The sequence below is a fragment of the Calidris pugnax genome, unplaced genomic scaffold (genome assembly GCF_001431845.1).
Source record: "Calidris pugnax isolate Ruff unplaced genomic scaffold, ASM143184v1 scaffold182, whole genome shotgun sequence".
Classification (NCBI taxonomy): Eukaryota; Metazoa; Chordata; class Aves; order Charadriiformes; family Scolopacidae; genus Calidris; species Calidris pugnax.
In genome coordinates this window covers 2,586,358-2,609,487 of record NW_015090968.1, presented here as the reverse complement: position 1 = coordinate 2,609,487, position 23,130 = coordinate 2,586,358, and the positions used below count along the sequence as shown (strand labels likewise).

The 23,130-nt window shown below is 41.2% G+C and overlaps 1 protein-coding gene across 1 annotated transcript in view; it reads left to right on the top strand.

The window, feature by feature from the left end:
- Positions 1 to 23,130, top strand: part of CA8 (carbonic anhydrase VIII) — a 70,592-nt gene that overhangs the window by 12,228 nt on the left and 35,234 nt on the right. The window contains exons 4-7 of the mRNA XM_014952646.1: positions 11,346 to 11,441; positions 13,924 to 13,986; positions 15,360 to 15,408; positions 18,335 to 18,447. Of these exons, the coding sequence (XP_014808132.1) occupies positions 11,346 to 11,441; positions 13,924 to 13,986; positions 15,360 to 15,408; positions 18,335 to 18,447 (321 nt within the window). The remainder of the gene's footprint in view (positions 1 to 11,345; positions 11,442 to 13,923; positions 13,987 to 15,359; positions 15,409 to 18,334; positions 18,448 to 23,130) is intronic.

Here is a 23,130-nt window from a genome sequence, read left to right as displayed (position 1 = left end):
GTTATGTAGGTGAAGTTTAGGAACACAACAATAATAATACTTAGGTTTTCACAGCACTCCATGGGCAAAATTGGTTCTAGCACTAGTTCTAGGGCTGTCATTGAATGGTATTACGTGGGATCCTAGCCCCATACATGCAGGTATTTAAGTATTTTTCTCTGTTTTTCTACATGCCATACAGTCTGCTGTCCCCTAATTGATGTGACTTCTCTTTGGGTTTTTTCTTGTAGTGGTACAAAGCTGGGAGTTCTCTATGCCCTCCCAGAATACTGGGGAACAGAAAACCAACAGCAAGATAAAAATAAAATTACCATCATTGTAAAAGCACACATGAGCAGCTTATGACTTTGGAGATTGTTAGTTGCTAAGCTCTTTCACCATTAGATTTTTATTGTGGTTGAAGGTTAATTTGACCTAAAGAGGTGCATGCAGCCTCTGAAGTATAGTTTGTTTCTAGGTAATTTGTCAATATGAGCTTGGGTTGGCCCTTGTTTTTCTCAGTCAGGTGTACTTTGACTTTTTTGGGGAATACATCTATGTGCTTTGTATTGTGGATTCGTGAAAACAGCAGGTGCAAAACCAGGCTGATGTGCTAGCACAAACATGATTTTAGCTTGGCTAGTGCCTGAGAAATGCTCAGTTAAGCTCTGTGGAAGAACTGCACACATCTGCAGAGGTAGCAAATGTGATCTTCTGTCTGTGCAAAATCTGCTGTTTATGTCATAGAATCATAGAATGGTTTGGGTTGGAAGCGACCTTAAAGATCATCAAGTTCCAACCCCCCTGCCCTGGGCAGGGACACCTCCCACCAGACCAGGTTGCTCCAAGCCCCATCCAGCCTGGCCTTGAACCCCTCCAGGGATGGGGCAGCCACAACTTCCCTCCCCATCTCTCCTGTAGGCTCCCTTCAGATATTGGAAGGCTGCTATAAGGTCTCCCTGGAGCCTTCTCTTTTCCAGGCTGAAAAATTTCTTAAATCAAATTTATCAGTTTGTGGAAGATGTACAAGCTGCCAGACAGCAGGTCAAGGAATGGTGGCATTAATAATCTATACTGAAGCTTCTTTATCCTTTTGTCTCTCTTTTAAGAGTTCTTGTATTTACAGTCAGTTGTGTGTGTAGAAGCGTCGTGACTCATACCTAAAACTCTTGAGGTGGCAGTTGCAATAGTCTGTGATTTGTAATTTCTACCATGATGGAGTATTCTTTTAAGAAATAAATGGTCCGAACTGCAAATGACTGAGCAGAATAGGAAAAACTCTACTAAGGAGAAATGTCACAGGTGGGGAGAAGTTGGGTGAAGGAAGTGAGAGTGAGCAGAAAATGAGGAGTGACTCAAGAGGGAAGCCCTCCTCTGGGCTCCCCATCCCATCTTACCTCAGCTTGTTGGTTTAGCTCTGCCAGAAGCTGAGGACAGTCTTTGCCTTTTTCCTGTAATAGGCATATTGCCCCAAATTTTCTTGCAGACGTGCTGGGCTCAAACGCAATGTTCGGTCTCAGGCTGTACTAATGAGTTTGGTGGCTCTGCATCCTCGCAGAGTGAGTAACCTTGAATAAAGTAGCTTGTAGCAGTCCCTGTCTGTGGCCTCTGAAACTTTCTAAAGAGATGTGAATCTTTTCCGCTCCTTGAGCAGAAATATGGCTTTGCTGTCTCCTTAGTAAGGAGAAAGGAAGATGCTTTCTCACGCAGTTGCCTCGGTGACAGTGCTTGTACCTGTGAATATAGAGGCTGCTATCGTGACATCCCTTCTTGCCAAATCCAAAAGATGGCTACTTACATTTTCACTCTGCTGTGGGAGAAGAGTTTATGTAGTCACTTAAAAGATGGGATGTCTGAAGATGTTGTGTATCAAGTCACTTCCTTGATGTTTTTCTGTAGTCACTTAAAAGATGGGATGTCTGAAGAGGGTTTAAGCCCAAGTTCTTGAACACAACAAGATGTTGTGTATCAAGTCACTTCCTCGATGTTTTTCCTGGCTGGGTGCCCTTGATGTGATTTACTTCTGTTGCACATCATTTTCGAAGTTCTGCCATGATCGTTGCTGGCATCTTGCCTCAGTTTCCTGGTGCCTTGGTTTTCCTGTTTGGTTTTCCTTGGCACTTTGCCCTAACCACTACGCCTGGCTGGTTTTCTGTCTAAGACCTGTCACTTGTGGAAGAAGCTGGGAAAGGAGGTTCCTTATTTCCTCCCCTTCCACGCTGCATGCTCGTGTCATCCTAGCTTGGCCCCAGTGCCTGAGTTAATACTCTTAAGAGGGAGATAATAGCTTTCTGATGCTAACCCCAAAATTTTGTGTTCTTTGTGCTAATGGTGCACACATGGCTTTTTAAGAGGTAAAGGATAAAATGTGTAGATCATCTAAGAGCTGAAAACCTTTGAAGGCTTCCACAAGTATTTGCTGTCGCTTCTGAGTGCTTCACAAGCACAAATAATGTAATCCTTAAGACATCAGTGTGAGAGACAAGTTCTGCTATTGCCAATGAACTGGTGGAAGACATGTTCAAAGGGATTAAGTTGTTTGGCCGTGGTCACACGTGATGCCTTTTTGAGAGCTGACAGAGAACTGACACATGATTGCTAAATGCTTGACTTCTAGTAAGACTTTCAGTCTCTGTAGTACTGAAATAACTTAGTTTAGGTTGTAAATCTCAGTTCAGCAATTTAATCTGATGGGCTATCTGATGCCCTAGTCCATAGACCACACTGTTGCCAATGAGATAGTCTCACTGGTCATTCCTGCCTCCTTGCTCTGCCGGCATTAAGCCATGTGATCCATGCAATGAACTGGACCAGGGAACGGTTAAATTTTAACAAAATTTGGAGAGTTTATGGAACTATGTGAGAGGAGGAAGGTATAATACCATTAGGCAATCTGCAAACTTGCAGTTTAAGAGAAAACTGCTGGAGATGCATAACAAAGTTTATTATTTCAATGGAAGTTTATCCAACATTACAGGAAAAAACCTGACTGAATTTCCTACAGGAGTATAGTATGGAAGAGCAACTGCTCACTGGAGAACAGTCAAGATTATGACTTAAGATAATATGCAGCTGCAGATTTTCATCTCTTGAGAGAGACCCTTAACTTTGAAACACAGAACTGTGGGATTCAAATCAGTTATTAATAAAACTCAGTAAATTAGCAGGGAAGGAGTGTTTTTTACTCTGCCTTCATTAGAGAATCTATTGTTCAAAATTAAATCAGTGATTTAAATCCTTCTACGTATGAGCAGTCTGGTTTTAAATCCAGGACAACAGATTGTAGCCAACACTTTGTGGAATTGGACATGCTTATATTAAATGCTTAGTCATATAAATAACACTCCCAGGATTAAATACTTAACCCATAGCACTTTGTGTTTTCTGTCTTCTTGATGGAATTGCTCGCCTGTAATAGCATCAGCTATTCATCAAGGGCCAGTCTTTTTTTCCCAGCATCGCTCTTTCTAACTGTGGAGCTGTAAAAGCACACGCAGACACGCACCCACACCCACTCAGGTTGGCAAGAATCCAGAGTGAAAGCAGGATGGAGGGTTCTGCTGTGCTAATATCCTTGCTTTTTCCTTCCTGGACTTCGTAGTTGAAGGGAAGGAAGAAGAAAGGCTTGAATGTTTATTTGTTCCTGTTAGCACAGGTAAGGGCAGGCCCAGGGCACCTCAGCCGACACGTTTGCTGGGGCCAGGCTTGGTGTCAGAGAGCAGTAACCTGCTCTGTGGTGCTCCTTGCTTCACACGCTGAGCAGAAACTTGGCACAGTGAAGAGCCTGACCTATGAATCTGATGGTAATGACTATGTAGCTTCCAATTTTCTTACTAATTGGGTTGATGCTGGAAGTCAGCATTCTGGAATCAAGGCTGGTTTGTCTTTTTCATTCCGTTCTTAGTCTGTATAGTTTTATTACAGTTGGAAAAACGTTCATTTTTGATCAATTCCTGTTTTCTTTTATCTTCTCTGTGTTCCAGTAGAAATAATCAGGGCTTGTGCTTTCAAACGGGAAGAAAAAATAAATACACACAAACTACAAATTACAGCATTCTCAGTTTCCCCTTTACCCTTTGATGTTCTGCCAGGGGTTTTCCGAAGAACCAGGCAAGCTGATGTCACATGTCAGCCACCTCTGTGAGCAACTGGGGAGAAATTCTGATTTTCCCGTTCAAGGCCTGGACAAAAGAGGTCTAGGTGGGGTTTGCAAAGCTCTCTGCAGATTTGTGCCCTTCACAAAAACTAAGACAAGTAAAGATATTGGCGTTGTGGTTGCATTAACCATAAGATGGTTTCTGCCCATGTCTTGCTTCCTAGTGAGTGCTGTGAGATCTGATGTGCTGTTGGGCTTTGTGTCAGCCTCCTTGTTTCCCCATCCTGTTTCCTGATCTAGTACACAGTGGAAATGAAGCCCCTCTCTGAAGAGTTAATCCATCTCTGGTTAGAAGAGGGACACAAGACCCGTTTTCCCCTTTTTTTTTTTTTTTCCTAAGTTTAAAATTATTTTCATTTTTTTAGCCTTTTAGCTTCTTTTACCAGAACAGAAAGAACATTGAATTGGATTTTTTCCAGTTCCCATTACTTTTCTTTGTAGCGTACTGTTCGTAGCTGTAGCCTTTTGAATCTCTGCATATACATATGTACTTCCTGCTGCTAATTTAATTTCTTCAATGGACCAACAGCTTTTTGTCTTATATGAAGTGAAGCTACTGCCTGTGATTACTCTGTTCAAAAGGAACACAGATCCCTGGTTAATATTAGAAGTCGCGGTGTTTTTATTATTCTTTTTCAGTATGGCCTACCAATGTTGATACTTCTTTGGCACAAGCCACAACAGCTGTGAGAGTGTTTCTTAAGATGCTGCAAATAATTCAGTAGTCCCACTATTCTTTCCTTTCCTTTCCAGTGGCACACCTGAAGATATGGCACATCTGAAGGGACGCCACATGATTGCCTAGACTGCTTTTGCTCTCGCTTGGCTGGCTTTTTGCAAAGAGAATAGATTTTGGAAGGTTTCTTTGCAGCCCGCCCTTTCATGATTGAACTAAAATAATTCTAGTCACAGCCATGTTCCAGTTCATCTCTCTTTCAAAGATGTTAATGGAGAGGAGAGCACCACTCGGCAAGGGTTCTGGACTACCCTCATGTCCCAGTCGAGCATTAATTCTGCATGTTTTAGCTGTGAATTTGGCTTTTGACCTGAGACATACAGTATCTCTCACTGTGGCTGCCAAGTTGGTTAAACAGCATCTCCAGGATGCCTTGTACTCTGCTCCGACTTGATTTGTTTGCACCTGATTTCTCTGATTTTAGATTACAGGCTGCTTTGTTCAGGGAATGTCATCTTGCTCTGTGCTTACTTGGAGCCTGACAATTAACTCGTGGTCTAGACCTGCTGGAACTTCAAATGCTTTCAATAACAAGCAGAAGTTCAGCAGAAGCTGTGCTTTCCCGTCTCCCACGTTCTATTAATCAGGAGGTTTTTAACGCAAACGAGTGTCATCATCTGTGTTTCTTGGCGCTGCTTTCAGCTTGTCTCTCTTGGTGCTGGAATTACTGCTGCTTTCAAAGACAGGCCCACAGTTCCCTTTCTGCCATTTTTTATGACCATGATCTACGTATGACATTTTAAAGAAGATTTAACTTCTACTGACATTCAGGGGCATTTTGGCACCTATCCACAACAGAAGCCTTGAAAAATTCAAGACCACAGGCATAAATCAAGTGCACTGATTAACAACCTAACCCCCTTGGCTACTTCCTTGTCCTCTTCTTGATTTTGCCCAGAGTTCATGATCTAGTCATTTGCTTTTGTTTGCCTTTGCATTTTCAAAGGAAGCATGTTTACCTTGACTGAACTGTAATGTTTAACCAGTTACTTTGTTACTTTATGGGGTTTTGTTTCTTTTTTTGTGGCATGGAGTATGTGCACATACTCCTGCTTCTCCTAAGGTGCTTTCAAACAGCCTCTCTATCAATTCCATTAACTTCAATTTCCTAAACCTCTCCTTCAGGCTGTTAATAACTAACTTTCTATTTTTTTAATCACTTTTCTTGAAGCTGTGTGCCCTGGTCATATCCTTGGTTTGGTCCCCTTGTGAGGATTTGGAACTTAATTACTGTATATTATGGTCACTGCCAGCAGCTTAGTCAATTGCTTCCTGAAACAATTCAGTGCCAAGTCAAGTATCACCTCATAAATTCTTGTGCACATGTATAATAGCAAGACACAATTTTTCCACATTTTCTCCTCCTGTGATGTTGTTTATGTAATATTTACATTGGTGAAATTACACATGAGTATTGTACGACTGGGCTGTGTTGCCTTCCATCATTCCTAGCCGAAATCCTCAGCTTCATTTCATCCCTCTCAAACCAGGAAAAAGACTTTGTGCTGGCCCTAGTGAGGTTGCCAGAGTTTCCCATTTGTACTGTTTCCTCCTGAGCTTTTATGACATATTGTGAATGAAACGAATATACTGATCTCTAACAAACTTGGGTGAGTCCAGGAGAACAGTTCTTAGCTCTCCAGTCTTTAACAGAGCAGCTCTGAAGCTGCTTTAATTTACCTTAGGGATATAGATTCATCCATGAGATGGGGTTTATGTGGGATCAAAACAGAGGTTCAGCTCCACTCTCTTTCTCAGTGCTGACAGAAACATGACAAAAAGCAATATGCTCAAAATTTCCAGACTAACATGTTTTAGGTGCAACTCTGGTTAAGATGAGGTGATGCAATATTTGCTTAACTATTAGTCTTTTGAGGTACAGCCTATGTGAATTAAAAAAAAGTTGGGAAGATACGAGAGCAATACCATATCTCTCATCCTTACATGCCTTCTTGTCCTGTAATATTACCAGACTAAACAGACTTTTCTGGAGATTGTAATTGCTCGTTGCAAAGCTAACAAGAAATAGCTGTATAACCTAGTTCTGACCAAGGAACAAAGCTTTCCAGAAGATTAATTTACACATGATGCAGCATGCATTGAAGAAAGAAGCTTTTGTAATAATTAGCTCATTAATAAAGAGTGAGAGTGTAGAGAGTGGAAAAAGTACAATGGGCGATTGCAACAGCAGCATAGATTGAAGCAAGCTTAGTGACGGTAGCGTCACAATGTGATGTTCTAACAGTTGAACATGCAGATCTGAAGAGGAATTCTTTAAAAATGATGGTCTTGTACTGTGTGTAGAGCACAAACAGGAGCCTGATGTACAGAAGGACCCCCAGTGTCACAAACTCTTGCAATATGGGCCATGGTTGCTAATGAGCTTGAGGGAAAGACCTACACCCAGGCTGGGCAGGAGTCTCGTGTTGCCTCCTGCTGCCTCAGATGCTGGTGGTTTTATCAGGCATGAGTCCCCTGTAGGGCTTGGTTCTGGTGCTGAGGAGGTCAGGAGGAGTTTTGACGTTGACACCTTTCCCCCTTGACTCCGAAGGGGTGCAGGCTTGGTGGTGCTGCACATTGAACAATGTTTATAGGGATCACAAAAACAAATTAGGGTTTCAGTAGTTTAGCAATAACTATTCATAAAGAAAGCTGTTATAGAATCATAGAATGGTTAGAGTTGGAAGGGACCTTAAAGGTCATCCAGTTCCAGCCCAGGTGTGTGGTTGGCTTTCTGGGCTGCTGGCACACATTGCCAGCTCCTGTTGAGCTTCTCATCCACAATACTATGCCATTAATTATCATTTTCCATTTGGTGACCTGTCCAATTTCAGTTTGTAAATCCCTAATGACAGAACCTTTTCTGTGAATAACTATTGGCCATACCTCTTGATTCAGAACTGGGGGCCAGCAGCCCACCCAGTACTCTGTCTCTAGCAGTGTCCATAAAGGATGCTGTGTAGGGGCAGCACATGAGCCTGACCACTATTTGTTGTACTCCCCAGCCATGTATAGTGGTAGGACTGGGAGTGCTGGAGGCTATATCTCTGCCTACTCTCTTCAGTGTCCTGTTTTGGACTTCCTGTCCATTATTTGTCTAATCCATTAATGAACCTGCTGATACTATTTTGACACAACAGTGTTTATGACAGCGAGTTTACAACCTGCTGTGTAAAAGATGGATTACTAATCTACTGTAATTATTGCCACCTCTGAGGAAGTAATAGAGAAGCATCTTAAACACAGGTCGGAAGTCTGTTCTGCCTTGGACTTCAGAAACCTAATAGAAAATGATGATTCTTGTTCCAAGGAGCTTACTGTGTATTTAAAGCATCTTTGAGCAGAACCTCAAAGTTCCAGAACATTTTTGGACCAGAAAGTGCTGAGTGCCTGTTTCAGTACCTTTAGTAATGTTGATTACTAAGCCTGAACCTAGTCAAGGGGTGTCTTCATTGGCCTGAAGTACATCCCTTTTTTATCTTCGTGTTATGTATTTGTTTTTTTTTGTTTTTTTTTTTTTTTTTTTTTTTTTGCAGTAGACCATCCTGGCCTCTCTTGAGCTCAGGATGGGATGGAGGGGATGCAGAGACCTAAAGATACTCTTAAAATGGGTAGCTAATACTTGGTCTCCCCGTGTCAGTGGGAGATGTGGTGCTGACCAGTAGATGTGTTCCTTGGAAAGCAGTTCCAGCTGGAGGGCGTTTCACACTGTGGTTCCCTTCCATGGGGCAGCAGCTTCAGGGTGTTTTACAGCAGGTCTTCCCGTGCTGCAAAAGGCTGCAAGGCTGCTTATGCGGCTGCACAGACTGATTCTAGACCTCTCGGTGTTTTATAGTATTACACAGAAGTTTTGGTGTCATTTTTTCTAGCTGATAGATAGCCATGTCTTATGAAAGTCTCTGCCCTGGTGAGCCTGCTGCCAGGACAACCTGTTTCTGGATAAAATGTGGCTGTTGCTGGTACAGTCTGAAGCGCTTGCTCATTTTCCTCTTGCTGAGGCTCAGCATTTCCCTTTGAAATCTTCAGGAAAAAAAAAAAAAAAGCCACAGTTGTCAGAATGCAGACAAATGTCAGATTACAGGCTTCACCTCCAGAGGAGTGTAACGCGGTGCTGAACGCCTCGGCAGCTTCAGCCAAGACCCGCCTGTTGACACAGTCAAAGTCATGGTCTCTTTACCTTTGGCCATCGTCCTCGGTGCTATTGTTCCAGCCACCAAAGGACAAGCTTGCTGTGACACTTCCAGCCAACCCAGTCGCGGTGCCATGCGCCGCTGTTCTCGCCCCACCAAGGACATTGCCTTCCCGACTGTGGTCACCCCAACCTCGTTCTTGTCGCCTTTTCTGCCGAACGTTGGGGTTTTGGTGAAGCTGGTGGGACTCCCTGAGCCCCATCTGGTGGAGAACTGATGCAAACTCCTCTGAGTGCCTGGCTCGTCTCTGGAAAAACGAAATGCTGTCTCTTCTTGGGTGGTGGTAGTTCCGTGGCTGCTAAAGTGGGTGTTGGACACTGAAACCCCATTATTTGATCCTGTGTTTTATGTGACTTCAAAAGCCAAAGGCAAATCGAGTGTGTAACGAAGCTTTTTATAAGATGATAAAATGAATCATCCGGCATCCGTCGGCGATAGTGAGATAGCTTAGTTCTAACAGGGAGGATTTGTATGTCTGGAAGTTTTGTAGCCATGGGCAAGTACATTTGGGTTAGTGTTCTCATGTGCAAATGAATTATTATATTTTTTAAGAAGAAGGTTTCATGTTTTTAGCACAGAAGATGCCTTTTATCAGCGTGAATAGAATTATTTGTATGATAATTTGGAATTTAATTCAATTTACAATACGCTCATTTGAAATTTTGTATTGACTTTTGAAATGACAATCATCAAGAGATGTGCTTAAATTCTCATTGGAGATTAAATAAGGAGAGAGTGATTGCTCGAGGAACTGGTCTTCTGAAATGCTGAGATGTCTGAGTGAACTCCTGTTGTCTGAGGGGCAATAAGCATTTCACAGAGGCTGCTCCTGTGCAGAAATAAAACACAAAATAGGAAGACACACTATCTGTTTTCAAAACTAATTTTGCCGGAGGTGGTAATGATGTTAGATAACAGGGTGACATTTTAACTTCTTAGACACATGATTGAGCAAAACATTGATCACGATTTTACAACGGGAATTAAATCTGAGAGTTTGTATTTTTTTAGCTGCTTTATCTCTGTGGAATGTGCAAAAGTTGTTGGCAGATAAACTTCAAAGCAGCTGTGCTTAGGATGTTGAAGGTCTGCAATGTTATCAGACCCAGCCACGGAGATTACATTTTAGCATTAGTGCTGCAAAAACTCGTGTTTGAAATGCATATTACCTCTCAGTAGATACTGCTCTCCCTTCCTCCCTCCTTCCCTCCTTCCTTTCTTCCTTCCTTCTTTCCATCCTTCCTTCCTCCCTCTCTTCCTTTAACAGTTTTTACCAGCTGTCAGTCTGTTTCCCAGCACTTTTCTTTTTCCCCTCTTTCCCACATCTCCCTTCCCACCCTTCTCCTTCCCCTCCCTCTCCTCCTTTCCTTCTCCCTTTCCAGCCCCCTGCTAGTCTGTCTTCCAGCACTTGTCTCGAACACCCAAATCATGCTGTGACATCTCACCAGAACAGACTTGGTGTTTACCATACCCTGACATGTATTCATGGATTAACTCCTACAGGCCCTGCTGCCTTGTGGAAGAAGGCAGCTGAGGGCTCATATTTTACTTTTTAGCCTTCCTTTCACTGCTGTCCCTGCGATGCTCTCCTCCAGCTATTTTTCTCCGCTTGGCTTTCTCTGTGTTTAACCTTTCCTGAAATCACTTCTACTATTACTACTACTGACATTTGAGTCACTCATCTTGGGAGGTGATATGCGAGACAAGTGGCATTAAGATGGAACAGTCAGCCCCTCAAACGTGTGTTTAGACAGCCTGTGTCCATAACCATACTCCTGCCTTGGAAGAGAGCTGGCTACCTGAGAGGTGACACTGGTGGGTTTCACTAGATGATGTTATTTCAGTATTTGAAGTGAGGGAGTTGGTCATTAGCATCATTAGTGTAGTTATTCACACCTTTGTTGTAGATGTTTGGCAACTGGATATACATAGAATCATAGAATGGTTTGGTTTGGAAGGGACTTTAAAGATCCTCTGGTTCCAACCCCCCTGCCATGGGCTGGGACACCTCCCACTAGAGCAGGTTGCTCAAAGCCTCATCCAACCTGGTCTTCAACGCTTCACTTTCTCTGCAACTGACTTTTTTTTTCTTGGCATTCCTGATGTTTATAATAGGAATCCACTTACATATACATGCACAGCCATAGGCACGCACATGTGTATCTCCAGTCATGCACACACACCTGCTGAAGCTTTGTTAATTGACGTTAAACTGCTGGTGTTCTTTTATTACAAAAACATTTTTCTCCATTGGCCTATTTGCACTGCTTTTTTTTTTTTTTAGCTTCATCTAATGCACTGGAACTCCACGCTGTACGGCAGCATTGATGAGGCAGTAGGGAAGAAGCACGGCATAGCTATTATTGCTTTGTTTGTGCAGGTAAGTTTCCTGTGTTTGCACTTGTTATCATGCAGTACCATTTGTCTGAGGAGACCGAGTTCCTTTCCATTTCCTTTCATTTTTAATGATTTCATAAAATAAAATGGTGCATGACTGCTAGCATTCTATTCAAAAGATACTTCACAGTCATGTTTTCTGTGTACGTGCTAAATAAGTGATTCATGTTTAAACAGGGTGTTGAAAGAATGTTAGTTAAAGAAGGGATAACACATAGTTGGCCATCTCTCTCTGTGACTCCAGCTATAAGCAGAAATCCACTCTTTGTTCCTCTGAGGACAGAATGAGGGCTCTCAGGAGGTAGAGGTGCTTCACTACCTTTGTAAAGTGTTTTTTTCCTTTCCTGGCCAGGCCTGCTATTTGGGGATTGAGGAAATATACAGAGGAGAAGAGGAAAGAGGGAAAAAACCCACCTACGAACCCATTGGCAGAGCCAAAAACTGATAGTAGGCTTGTCCTTTTCTGAACAGAGGGACAAGTGTGTTTCTTGACACAGGAGAAATGTGAGGTGGGGTGATAATACTTCTTCAGAGATGCCAGGCTGTGCCAAAGAGGCTTAAAGTTTGCTGGGGACAAGGTGTAACGCAAGCTGGGAAGTTACCCCCATAATTTAATTGCTGTTGAGGGGTTTTCAAGGGCTGCACCCTATAAAGAAGATTTTCGGTTTTACTCCTCAAACACAAAATTCTCATCCTCCCCATGAGAAATGGCAAACTGTTTTATTTAAATGGGTTTGGAGGAAGAGGTTTAGAGTTCATGCTTAGATCAAATGAATTTTCTTTCACAGTGACATTATTAATTTGTCGTATTTCATAACGAGTTTATGAGTGCCTTTGAGCTTTACCTCTGTTTGAATTTAGAGGTACATTGGTTACAGCTCCAACACTCAGATCTGCTAAAAATGGAAGTTAGAAAGTCTTCAGTTCTGTATCCTAGAGGGCTGTGTGATAATTGCTTATGTAAGTCACCTTCGAGTTCCAACAGAGGTAACGTTTGAGTTAGTTAGAAAGTTATATATAAGTTCTTAAATGAATCTGAAACTTCTATGATATATTTTCCATTTCTGGTCTCTCACCTTCATCAGAGTTCTTGAGCATTTTTCATTAGCCAAGAAAGGCATCGTATAATTACAGTTGACCAAGGAAAAGCAGTATTTATGCTGTTTATTAAAGGAACAGGGAAAGGAAATTCAGTGACCATTTTTTCCTCTTAAAGGAATGGAAATAAAATAGTTTTGCACCATAGTTCTCAAACACATCATTTTAAGGTCAGTGAAAACATTTTCACTGATTTACATGACAGCCCTTGGTGATCATTAATTTAGAAACAGCGTCTTTAAAGTGTTTACAATATCTTTTAAGGCACTTCTAAGGTTTTAAATTGAAATCCCATTCTGAAACAAAAGTAAATCCTCTTAAATTCCTAGAAATAGGAAAGTACCTTTCTGGTGACATTCAATTGTTTCCTTCCAGTGACTACCGTGCCATTCCATTCCAAGAGAAACAAAAAGCAAACAAATTTCTCAGGGTTTAGCTCTCCCATTCTCACTCGTGCTCTCTTCATGCCTCACCTCGTGTGTGTACACATTGGCAAAGAAATCAAGTGGAAGGCGGTTCTGACTTTTCCTATGTTGGCAATGTTGCTCTGAAGGTAAAAGCTAGGGTCCTAGAACAGGTGATTTCGATCAGAAGCAGCTGAAATCAGTGTGCAGAGTGAACAATGCTCATGGAAAAAAAAGAATCTCTTATTTCAACAGCGAGTTTCTTTTGAAAGCTTCATCTTCTGTGCCTTAAAGGCATTTGGTAAAGAGAGTGCTGGAGGCTCTCAGGAGCTTGGCTTTTGCCAGCAGGATCCCAGAAATGCCATAAAGGAGGGGATCTGACATTCTGCGCTCTGCAGGCAGGAAAAGAACTCCCCCAGGCTTCAGAGATACCTTGGGCCTGATTTGCAATGCTGTGAGAACAAATTAAAAAAGTGTCTGTTATGTTTGTTCACTCTGTTCCTTCCTGTGTACCTTTCTGACAAAAAAACTGGTAAGGACAAACCGCATCCTTGGCATTTATATGCCATAATGCTGCATGATTTTGCCTCCACATGCAGTATATGCTGGAAAACAGGGTTAATCAAAACTTACCAGAGTTATCTGTGACTCCTTATGATTTTGCCTCCACATGCAGTATATGCTGCAAAACAGGGTTAATCAAAACTTACCAGACTTATCTGTGACTCCTCTTTTTCTGTGAGTTTCTGTCTCTGCTTTAAATTTGTTTGCACCTCGTTTACTTTTGACTAGTGGCTTTACAGTGATTTAATTGTTTGGAGTTGCCATGTGTCGGTGTATTTGGTTAACATGAGGTTGTGTAGTTTAACTAAAAACAACTGCAGTTCTGGTTGACCTCCATCTTGCCTCACAGTTTCTGAAACAGAGAAATACTGAAACTCATCTTCGCTTGCTGTGTTTCAGATAGGAAAAGAGCACGTAGGCCTAAAGGCTGTAACTGAAATTCTCCAGGACATCCAGTACAAGGTAAGGCATCATCTGAAGAAATGCTTCCTTCACTGACCAGAGAGAAAGCGAGCAGAGGGCCTGTATGAAGCCAAGAGAAGGGTTTCAGATGTGCCTGTAGGAAAACCACGTGTGAAAGCCATCATTTGGTGTCCTGTGTCAGAACCTCAGCGTTTTACAGTATTCAGATAAGACACAGTCTCTGTAGTTCCTTTTCTGGTGGCCGGAAAGTTTCATGTCCTATGCCAGTAACTGATTGCAAATACTACCTTTTCAGTGATTATCATGGAATCAGTGTGAAAGCAAGCTCTGCAATATACTTAGTGAACACCAGCAGCAGTATCTCCAAACTTATCTGGTTTAAATTTGTAGAGGAAAAGAATAGATGAACTGAGCACCTATATTAGCTTGCAGTGGGAAATCAGTAAAAACACAATGCCGTCTTGTCAGGTGGATTATGTGTGGGGATGCTGAAGGACGGATAATAAGCTTAGCAGGACTGAGGAGATATGAGTGCTCTCCAGAATCTTGATGCTATCTTAAATGACCTTGGGCAAGTTACTGCCATCTCTCTGCTTCATGGTCTCTGTCTATAACATAGAAATAATCATACTTACCTTTGATTTTTAAGGATTTAGGGATGTGCTAATGAGCTGTTCTGTATTGGTCTGGAGTGATTAGCCATTCGCTTCAGTGGATGCCGAAGGGTAGAAAAATTAGAAGCTGTTGTTAGAAGGGAATTGAAAATCTTCTTGTAGTCAAATAATATATGGTACACTTCAGTCATGATGTTTAATATTGCAAACTCATTGTTTCTGAAGGTGTCAGAGAAAACAATAGTGTACGGAACTCTGTAGTTTCATTACTGAAAGGGCAGCCAAGTAGAGGAAGTTAATGAAAGGCCTGGTCACTGTGAGCATGTTTATACTGATGACTTCCAGAGGGTCAGTATCAAACTAATTTTTTTTACCATACCTAAAATTTTCTTGCGTTAAGTATTTGGAACCAGCTTTACTTTGTTAAGTGTTATCCACGTCAGTCAAGGAAAAACTCACTTTGGCCCTTGCTTTTTAAACTCATTTTGTATGGAACCCCTGAATTTCATGTAGCGAATTTCAAGGCTGGGACCTGGAAGGAACCCAGGTACTGAAGGCAGAAAGTTAACAAACTGCTGAGATAACCTCAGAAGTAAAATATAAAATAGAATAGAAAAACGTGTTTGTGTAGCTGCAAGGACAAATGCAATGATGATCAAACGGGGCTATTAATGAGGTTGCTTTGTACAGAAATTCAAGGCCTAATGTTATAAGAACACACAGTGTGTTTTACCTCTCCATTCATCATCATTTTCATAAGAAATGAGAGATGAGATTGATTTGTGTTCATTTTTTCAGGGAAAGTCCAAAACAATACCCTGTTTTAATCCCAACTCTTTATTGCCAGGTAGGTGCCTTTGCTTACTTTTTTGTGTGTGGATTACTAGCTAATTGCAGAGACAATCTTGACCTAAGGCGTAGCCTAATTGCAAGCCTGAGAGCGTGTCCCATGAGGTGGTAATGCATTTTGCACCTAGTGGTGCTAACAGGGGTAAGTGTGTCCCATGAGGTGGTAATGCATTTTGCACCTACTGGTGCTAACAGGGGTAGGGATAGAATCATAGAATGGTTAGAGTTAGAAGGGACCTTAAAGATCATGGAGTTCCAACCCCCCCGCCATGGGCAGGGACACCTCCCACCAGACCAGGTTGCTCAAAGCCCCAGGATGCTCAAAGCCCCGCCTGGCCTCGAATGCTTCCAGGGATGAAGACCCTTTGGAATTATTGATAAATCTGCATGTTCATTGTGTGAGTGGGATGTGATACTGTAGTCCATGCACTGCTGGCAACGCTATGGCTAGATTTCTTGATGATTTGTCATCTCACCTTGAGGAGGAGCTATGTGTAGTCCTTCCTCTACTTTGGCATAGGAAGCTGGTATTCCTTAAACAGAGGCCTGTTTTCACTCAAGGAAGCGTAAGGTTACCCACTTACCAAGGTAGCTTTTTGGCAGCATCAAAAGACAATGCCATAATGCAATGACAGTCGTGTAGCATACAAACAGTAGTGACAATGGGAGGCAAATTCAAATTCATATACCTGAAAGTTGAAGAGTAATAGTAAGAAACACGCACTTCCTCTACCCAGTCTTGAAAAAAGAAGTGACTTTTAAAAAAATGCATTTCTACAAGAAGATTCTGCAAGGAATGTTTTTTGAGTTAAATTCCCTGTCATAGTGGCAAGATCTTTAATTTTCTGAAGTAATCCAGGTCTACATTAAACTGTATTAATTATATCAGAAGAATATTGTTCAGGTTGCAAAGTCAAGTGCTCAGCAATTAGGAATTGCAGGAATTAAGGCTGCCTGTGCCCCTTCATGCGTATGTGTTATAAAACATCTTTTAATTGCGTGACCGTAAATTATTTTTTACAGGACCCCTGCCTCACAGTTCCTGTTTGATGCTGATCAAGTCACGTAAACCAAAATTTGCAGAAGTCATCTCTAACTATGTGTTCCTCGTTTTCTAGGTGCCCGACTTGAGATCATGGGGTCTGATTTGCAGAAGTGCTGAGTGCTTACACCTCCAACTGAAGTCAAGGGGAGCAGTGCTCTGACTGCATTAAGTGCTATAGAAAGTTAACTACTCTGAGAAATCAGGTTCTAAGCATCTCATACTGAACACCTCAAATGAATAGATGCATTTAACCTTAACTTCTCTGTGCCTCAGTTCCCCAGCTTTCAAGTGTGGGGGTTAGCTGTCCTTCCTCACCGCTCTGGGGTGTTGGAAGGATAGATTAATTCATGTTTGTGAAGCACTCAGACACTGAAGAAATGAGTGCATTAGTAACAGGAAAGATGAGAGAATGTGGTCCTTCTAACAAGCAGGATTTGAATACCATGGAAAAAAGAAGACCCAGGACCACATATTGTACTGAGAAAGCCAAATATTAGTAGATGCTTTTCAAAAGAAAATCATCCATCTTTGCAAATAAATGATGAAAGGTTCTCTAGAAAAGACATACGTGATCATCTAACAAGATGGTGTCAAAATGCATGCACAGGATGGGCTGAATTAATTCTTGCAGTTCTTAACTTCTGAGTGTTTGATCATGCAGCTTGCTTTCAATTGATTTGATATCCATTTCTATCTATTTGCTATTTGAGAAAGAAAATTACACCACCGAAACAAAATCCATTCACTGACAGTCACAGGCTTCATTAGCAAGATTTAATTCTACTGATACTGCTCCGAGCTGGTAGTGAAGTGGCAGTGACAGGTTGGTTAGGTCATCTGAGGAAGTTTTTTTGTTTCCAATCTCCCATTCTGTCCTTGTCAAGCTAGTCACAACCTTCCCCCTCGCTCTCCATGCCATGATTAACCAGCCTTTATCACCAGTTCCTCTCTAGGTTTGTTTCTTTTCCTCTCTTTTACAGTCAGGCAGTTTCCTCTCCGTGTTCTTAAGCTGTGCCAGGGAGTTGTTTGTGAGCATGGCCTACAGCACCAAAGGAAAGCTCCCTGTAGTCTCTCATGCAAAGTGTAGTGTGACTGGAATCTTTGAGGACTTAAGATAATCAGAATCAAACAAGTGTATGCAGAGTTAAAACTCTGCTTGGAAAAACTGTTGTACGTTTTCTTGAGAGACAACTGTTTATTCTAGCGGTTATTTATAAACCTATTAATAAGTTCATAAACATACTAAAATAGGTTTATTCTTAAATAAAGCTTGGGGTTTTTTTTCTGCTGTGAAATTCAACTCACTTTCCTAAAGCTAGGAGGCACCAGTGCATCTCAAAAAATATGTCACCAGAATTGCGAACTGAAAAGTTTGGCTTGAGCTGTTTTCACTGAATTTTTCTAAAAAATGAAATAAATTCATCCTAAGGAGACATATCCTAAAAGTAGAAGTCAGTTAAAATTTGATCACCTTCAAATGGGATGTTTCTTGCAGCTTTTGACACTAACAGGAGTTCTTTCCCACCATGTTGTTCATTTGCTGTGTTAGTTTAAGGAGTTGTGCACGTTATTTTTCATATCTATAAAGTGGCATTTTCATCTGCAGGGAGAAGTTACTGCAATATAAAGACCACAAGCTCATGTGTATTCACTCAGTGGACAGTGCTTGGCAGGTTATAAATTACTGCAATATAAAGACCACAAGCTCATGTATATTCACACAGTGGACAGTGCTTGGCAGGTTAAATATCCCACCGTAGCTCACTGCGTACTAACCTCATCATACGAGAAAGCCCATGGCTATCACAAGCTGTCATAACTGAAAGGCACAATTGTCTTCCTTAATGTCATTAAAATTCCACATTTCTTTTAATTTCAGATCCTCTTCTGCGTGACTACTGGGTGTACGAGGGCTCTCTGACCATTCCTCCCTGCAGTGAAGGTGTCACCTGGATATTATTTCGCTATCCTTTGACTGTGTCCCAAGTGCAGGTAACGGCTGTGCTTAAAGTGACCTTGGATTATGGTTATGAGCTAAAGGTTATAGCGTGCAAATATATATATCAGGACATTATATCTGTTCTCCTTGAAGATCCCATTAGATCAGTACATGGCTTTTCAAGTAAAGGTTAAGCCTTTTGAGTCACTGAAAGCAACGCAAAGGTCAGAGATGAAAACCTTGTTATCATTTATCATCTGCATTTAAAATAATTCTTTATTAAAGTGGAAGAAAAAGAAGTCAATGGGCAAAAGAAATTCAATTCTTTGTAATTGTAAGCTTTCAAATATCACTGCTTTTTGATGTTAAAGGAACAAAAAAGCACAGGGAGACACGATGTGCTGGAGAATGAAAAATGTTAACGTAGTACAGGCTAGCTATATTGCATTGAACTGTATTTAAGTTATCTTGCTCTTTTTTAATTCTGTTTTATATTAAATGTCAACTGGAAACTGCCTATTTAAACTTGATTTCACACATATGTATTTTAAAGTGTTTTTTTAAATACTACCAGTTGTGTGAGACTTTCTGTAGAAAACATTTCAAATCTGTCTACAACTAATCCCAGTGAAAACAATGAAACCTCCTGATGAATATTCTCCCATAGTCTGCGAGTCCCAGCTGGAGGAATGTGGGTTTAATTTAAGTGAAACTATCTAGAATCCTTGAAGCTGAATGCCTTAATTTTCATTGCCTGCTCTGGAGCATGTGCAAACAGAAGGAAAAAAGTTTAAAAGGTGATAAATTCAGATTTAAATTATTTCAGCTTTCATAACCTAAAATTTTGCTCATAGTCCCAGCATAATATTTTAACAGTTTTAACAGTTTGAAATTGGTAGTGTTTCTTTTCACGTGAAAACTGAATTCTGGTTCTAATCACAGGATAAAAGCAATAGCTCCCAATAAACTTATTTGTATGGTAGCTGCAGCTTAAATGTATCCCATCATGAATCTGATATTTTTTTGTTTATGAAAGGATCAGTCTTATGGCTGCTTATTACTGAATAAACGGAAACAGAACCGTGTTGTCATTATTAGATGCAGAACAACTTTTAAAGACAGAGTGCATTTCGTAACTTTGGAGCTAATTCCATTCATATGGGTAAATAAGAGGACAAGCAGAATTATAAAGACCATACCTATAACACTGAGACATTGTATAATACTTTATTTCATGCTATTTGCAGATTCTGTTGTCTCTATTCCCTTTTCATCCAGACAATGCATGGAGGAGAGCACAGTTCAAGCCATCCTCATGTGGTGGGGGATGGCAGGGGGGTGAATGAAAGAGAAATTAAGCAGAGGAATGCAACTTCAGTTAATATTATTTTCTGCTCATATACGACAAGAAAACATGGAATGTGGTGTGAAGGGAATAAGTCTGCAGGAGAGGATATTGTGCCACTGGTATAACACCATAACACCCGGTGATGATGGCTTGGACGGGCGTGAGCTTCACTGGGTGAAAAACTGACTGGATGGCTGGGCCCAGAGCTGTGGTGAATGGAGTTAAATCCAGTTGGTGGCTGGTCACAAGTGGTGTTTCCCAGGGCTCAGTAGTGGGGTCAGTTGTGTTCAATATCTGCAAGGTGTCAATTGAAAAAAAATATGGGGACAAGGAAATGAGAAGCAGTGATTCTGGGATTCTACAGTCAAAAGGGGCTGAGTGTTCTCCTGAAAGCCAAGAAGAAGATTTTGGGGGTGCCAGAATATTTTGCTGTAGCCTAGACATCCAAGATTTTTAACTTGTAATTAGCATTTTGGATGCAATTAAGTATCTGGCCTCTTTTGTGCATGTGGACATGAATGCCTGTGAGAGATTGCATTTAAGGAGAGATTAGAAATGCAAGGGCTTTTGTCTATGGAAAACAAGAGGATGTAGTATAGCATATACTATTCTGAATCATCCATGGAAGGTTGATAAAGGCATTTGATTTTATTAAGCCTGCTGTTGTATTAAAGCATAGATATCAGTGCAAATGCATTGCTATTGAATTTAAATACATCATTTTTACATGTCATTAACTTGCAGAACTTTCTTCTGTGGGATACTAATGAACACAGCTTATGAAACTTCAAGTGATTAATATAAACACTAGTAGCATCTGTAGTTATAGCTGGTAAGAGACAAATTCAAGGCTTTCTGTTTTTATTTGTCAGGCCATAAAATAGTCAACTTCTGAATGTCAATAAGAAGTAGCAATAAAGAATGACACAGTCTGATATAGAATAAGTTTTATGGCCTTCCTCTGATGAAGCTAGTTAATGTGTCAGAGGCAAGATACTCATTCACATTCTCATTTTCTGTAATTAACATAGCAATATTGATTAGCATAACTAACTGTGGGTCACAAGGGGAAAAAAATGAATAAAATTGCAGTTCTAGTTCATGGTTACATCTATACATTTTCACATGTACTTATTTTGAAACAATGAAAAAGTGACTCTTTGGGCATAGGCTGAGCATTGCAAAGTAGAGAACCTTTTTCTGTTTCTCCTGAAGACATTTATAGATAGCAAAGTTCAACAGATGAGTTAATTTGCTACTGATCTAAGTCAATGTTAAGTGAGAGGAGATTAATCTCCACATGCACCTCACTGCAGCAGCTGGGATGGTGTTGGTTATGTGAACAGCAAAAGGGTGAGCCAGGGCTGCAGAGTCAGGCTGTGCTTTCCTGGAGTCTGAATTTATTTCCTCTCTGCAAGTCATTTTCTTTGATGTGAGGCTTCACTTCCATCAGAGAGCTGTTTTCTTCATGGGTGGGTCTGTGAGGTCTGGGTAAAGTTTGCCAGTAACTCTTCTCCCCTGGAGAATAAGGACCTTGCAAATCTGGTTCTTGGAGTTTCATTACTGACCTCAGTAGAAGGAAGCTTATCTGGAAAGCTGCACTCTGCAGTGCTCTTCTTCAATATTCCTGCCTTCCTTTTGTGGTTTTTGTCATCCTCGTTTATCTTAGGTTGAAATATACAGCCCAGAAAGAACTGTGGCGACTGCTTTTGTGAGACACCTGGCCCGTGTGCCTACACTGCTGAAATACAGTGGGAGAAAACAGAAAAAAATCTCTGTTAGGCCAGTAAAGAGCAGGAGATAATTGAAAAAAGACTTGCTTGTGCTTCTCTCCACTATATTTTTTTAAAAATGGGACATTTGTGAATAACGTGCTTTGTGGTTCCCTGAAGCTCAGAACAAGTACATTGTCTAAGCCACTCGGAGTAGGGATTTTAAACAATGGTGCGACAAGGAGCTGTCGTTCTGCTGCACTCGTTGTCGGAGTTAACTGGTTTTTGTATTGAATGGGGAAGTCTCTAGTCCTTTTGTCTACCTCATTCAAAATCAAGACCTCCTAAAGGACAGAAATAGTAAGTAGCGTGGAGCGTGGAGCTGGAGTGGGAATTGTGCAAAATTTATGTAGTCTGTGAAATAAAGCGAAGCCCTGAGAGGTTCATGGTTTTCTGTTCCTGAGGAAGCAGGTCTGTGTTCTTGGAAGGTGGCATGGAGGCATGTGAGACTTTCAGTCAGAAGGAAAATGCTTGTGTTCCTCACATGGAAGAAATGTTTGTAGAGAAAACACGCACGTTCTATTCTTCAGCAAATAATTAAGTGAAACGGAAGAAAGCAGTGTTCAGGATCTGAATACAGGGAAGTGGTAAAAACATTCTTGCAAAATTCTACAAAATACAGACTAAATGCTTTTATTCAGTAGAAAGGTGACTGTTAACAATGTGGATTTACCTCTTTACTGGTTAGAACTTGATCCTGAGTTGTGGCATGAATAGACCTAGGTGGACCTTAGTGTCTTCTGGGCATGAGAAAAACTTCTATAAATGGCTGTTCCTGTAAAGTGTGTGAATATCCAAGGATGCTTAGCCATGTGCCTCTGAAATATCTGTTTGTGCAGAAGTCCTACGGGGTCTACTTCACATCACTGACCTGTGAGGGCTTGGGAGGAGATAGTAGGTGGGTTCCATGTGGGTTGAAGCAGGATGAGTGGGGCACACATATTGCTTTGTCATGTGGAATTTTAATAGGTAAAGCAGTGTCAGCACAGTTAGTGTCCTTCTCTGACAGAAGCACTCTTCAAGGGTGAGGGACACAATGTGTAGAGGTCTGTGTCATGAGGGATCTGAACCACAATCTGAAGGACTAAACAAGGAGGCCACAGATCTCAGAAGCAATTCCCCCTTGGAGCAGGGCTACAATTATTTACTTCCCTGAAGACTAAAGAGCAGGCTCAGGGATCAGATCAGTCCTGCTTTCCTGACTGAAGAAACTGGAAGCTGCTTTGTGAGAAGTACCTCCTGGAGAAAGATTTCACTGTGGTGGGATTTGGGGCAGAGAATTTGTAGTTATAGTAGGAGACAGCTTGCAAATGCCAGCTTTGCAGAGAGAAGTCTGCTCTTCCCTCTCCTTCATCTGTGTTAGTTTGAAGTCTCTCATTCTCAAAAGATCAAACAAAAGCCATGTTCTTGTAAAAAGTTCCTTCCTAAACTACAATTATTTCAGACTTTCCAGAGTTGATTCAGATGATGAAAGAGGCCACCTTAACACAACCCATTCTGTGATTTACCAGCACTTGACTCCTGAAGACTTTTTCAGTTCCAAGTCCATAGTGGGTTTGTTTTTAGTTTGCTTTAAATAAACAAACAAAATCGTCTGAAACAGGGTTCTGCCTCTA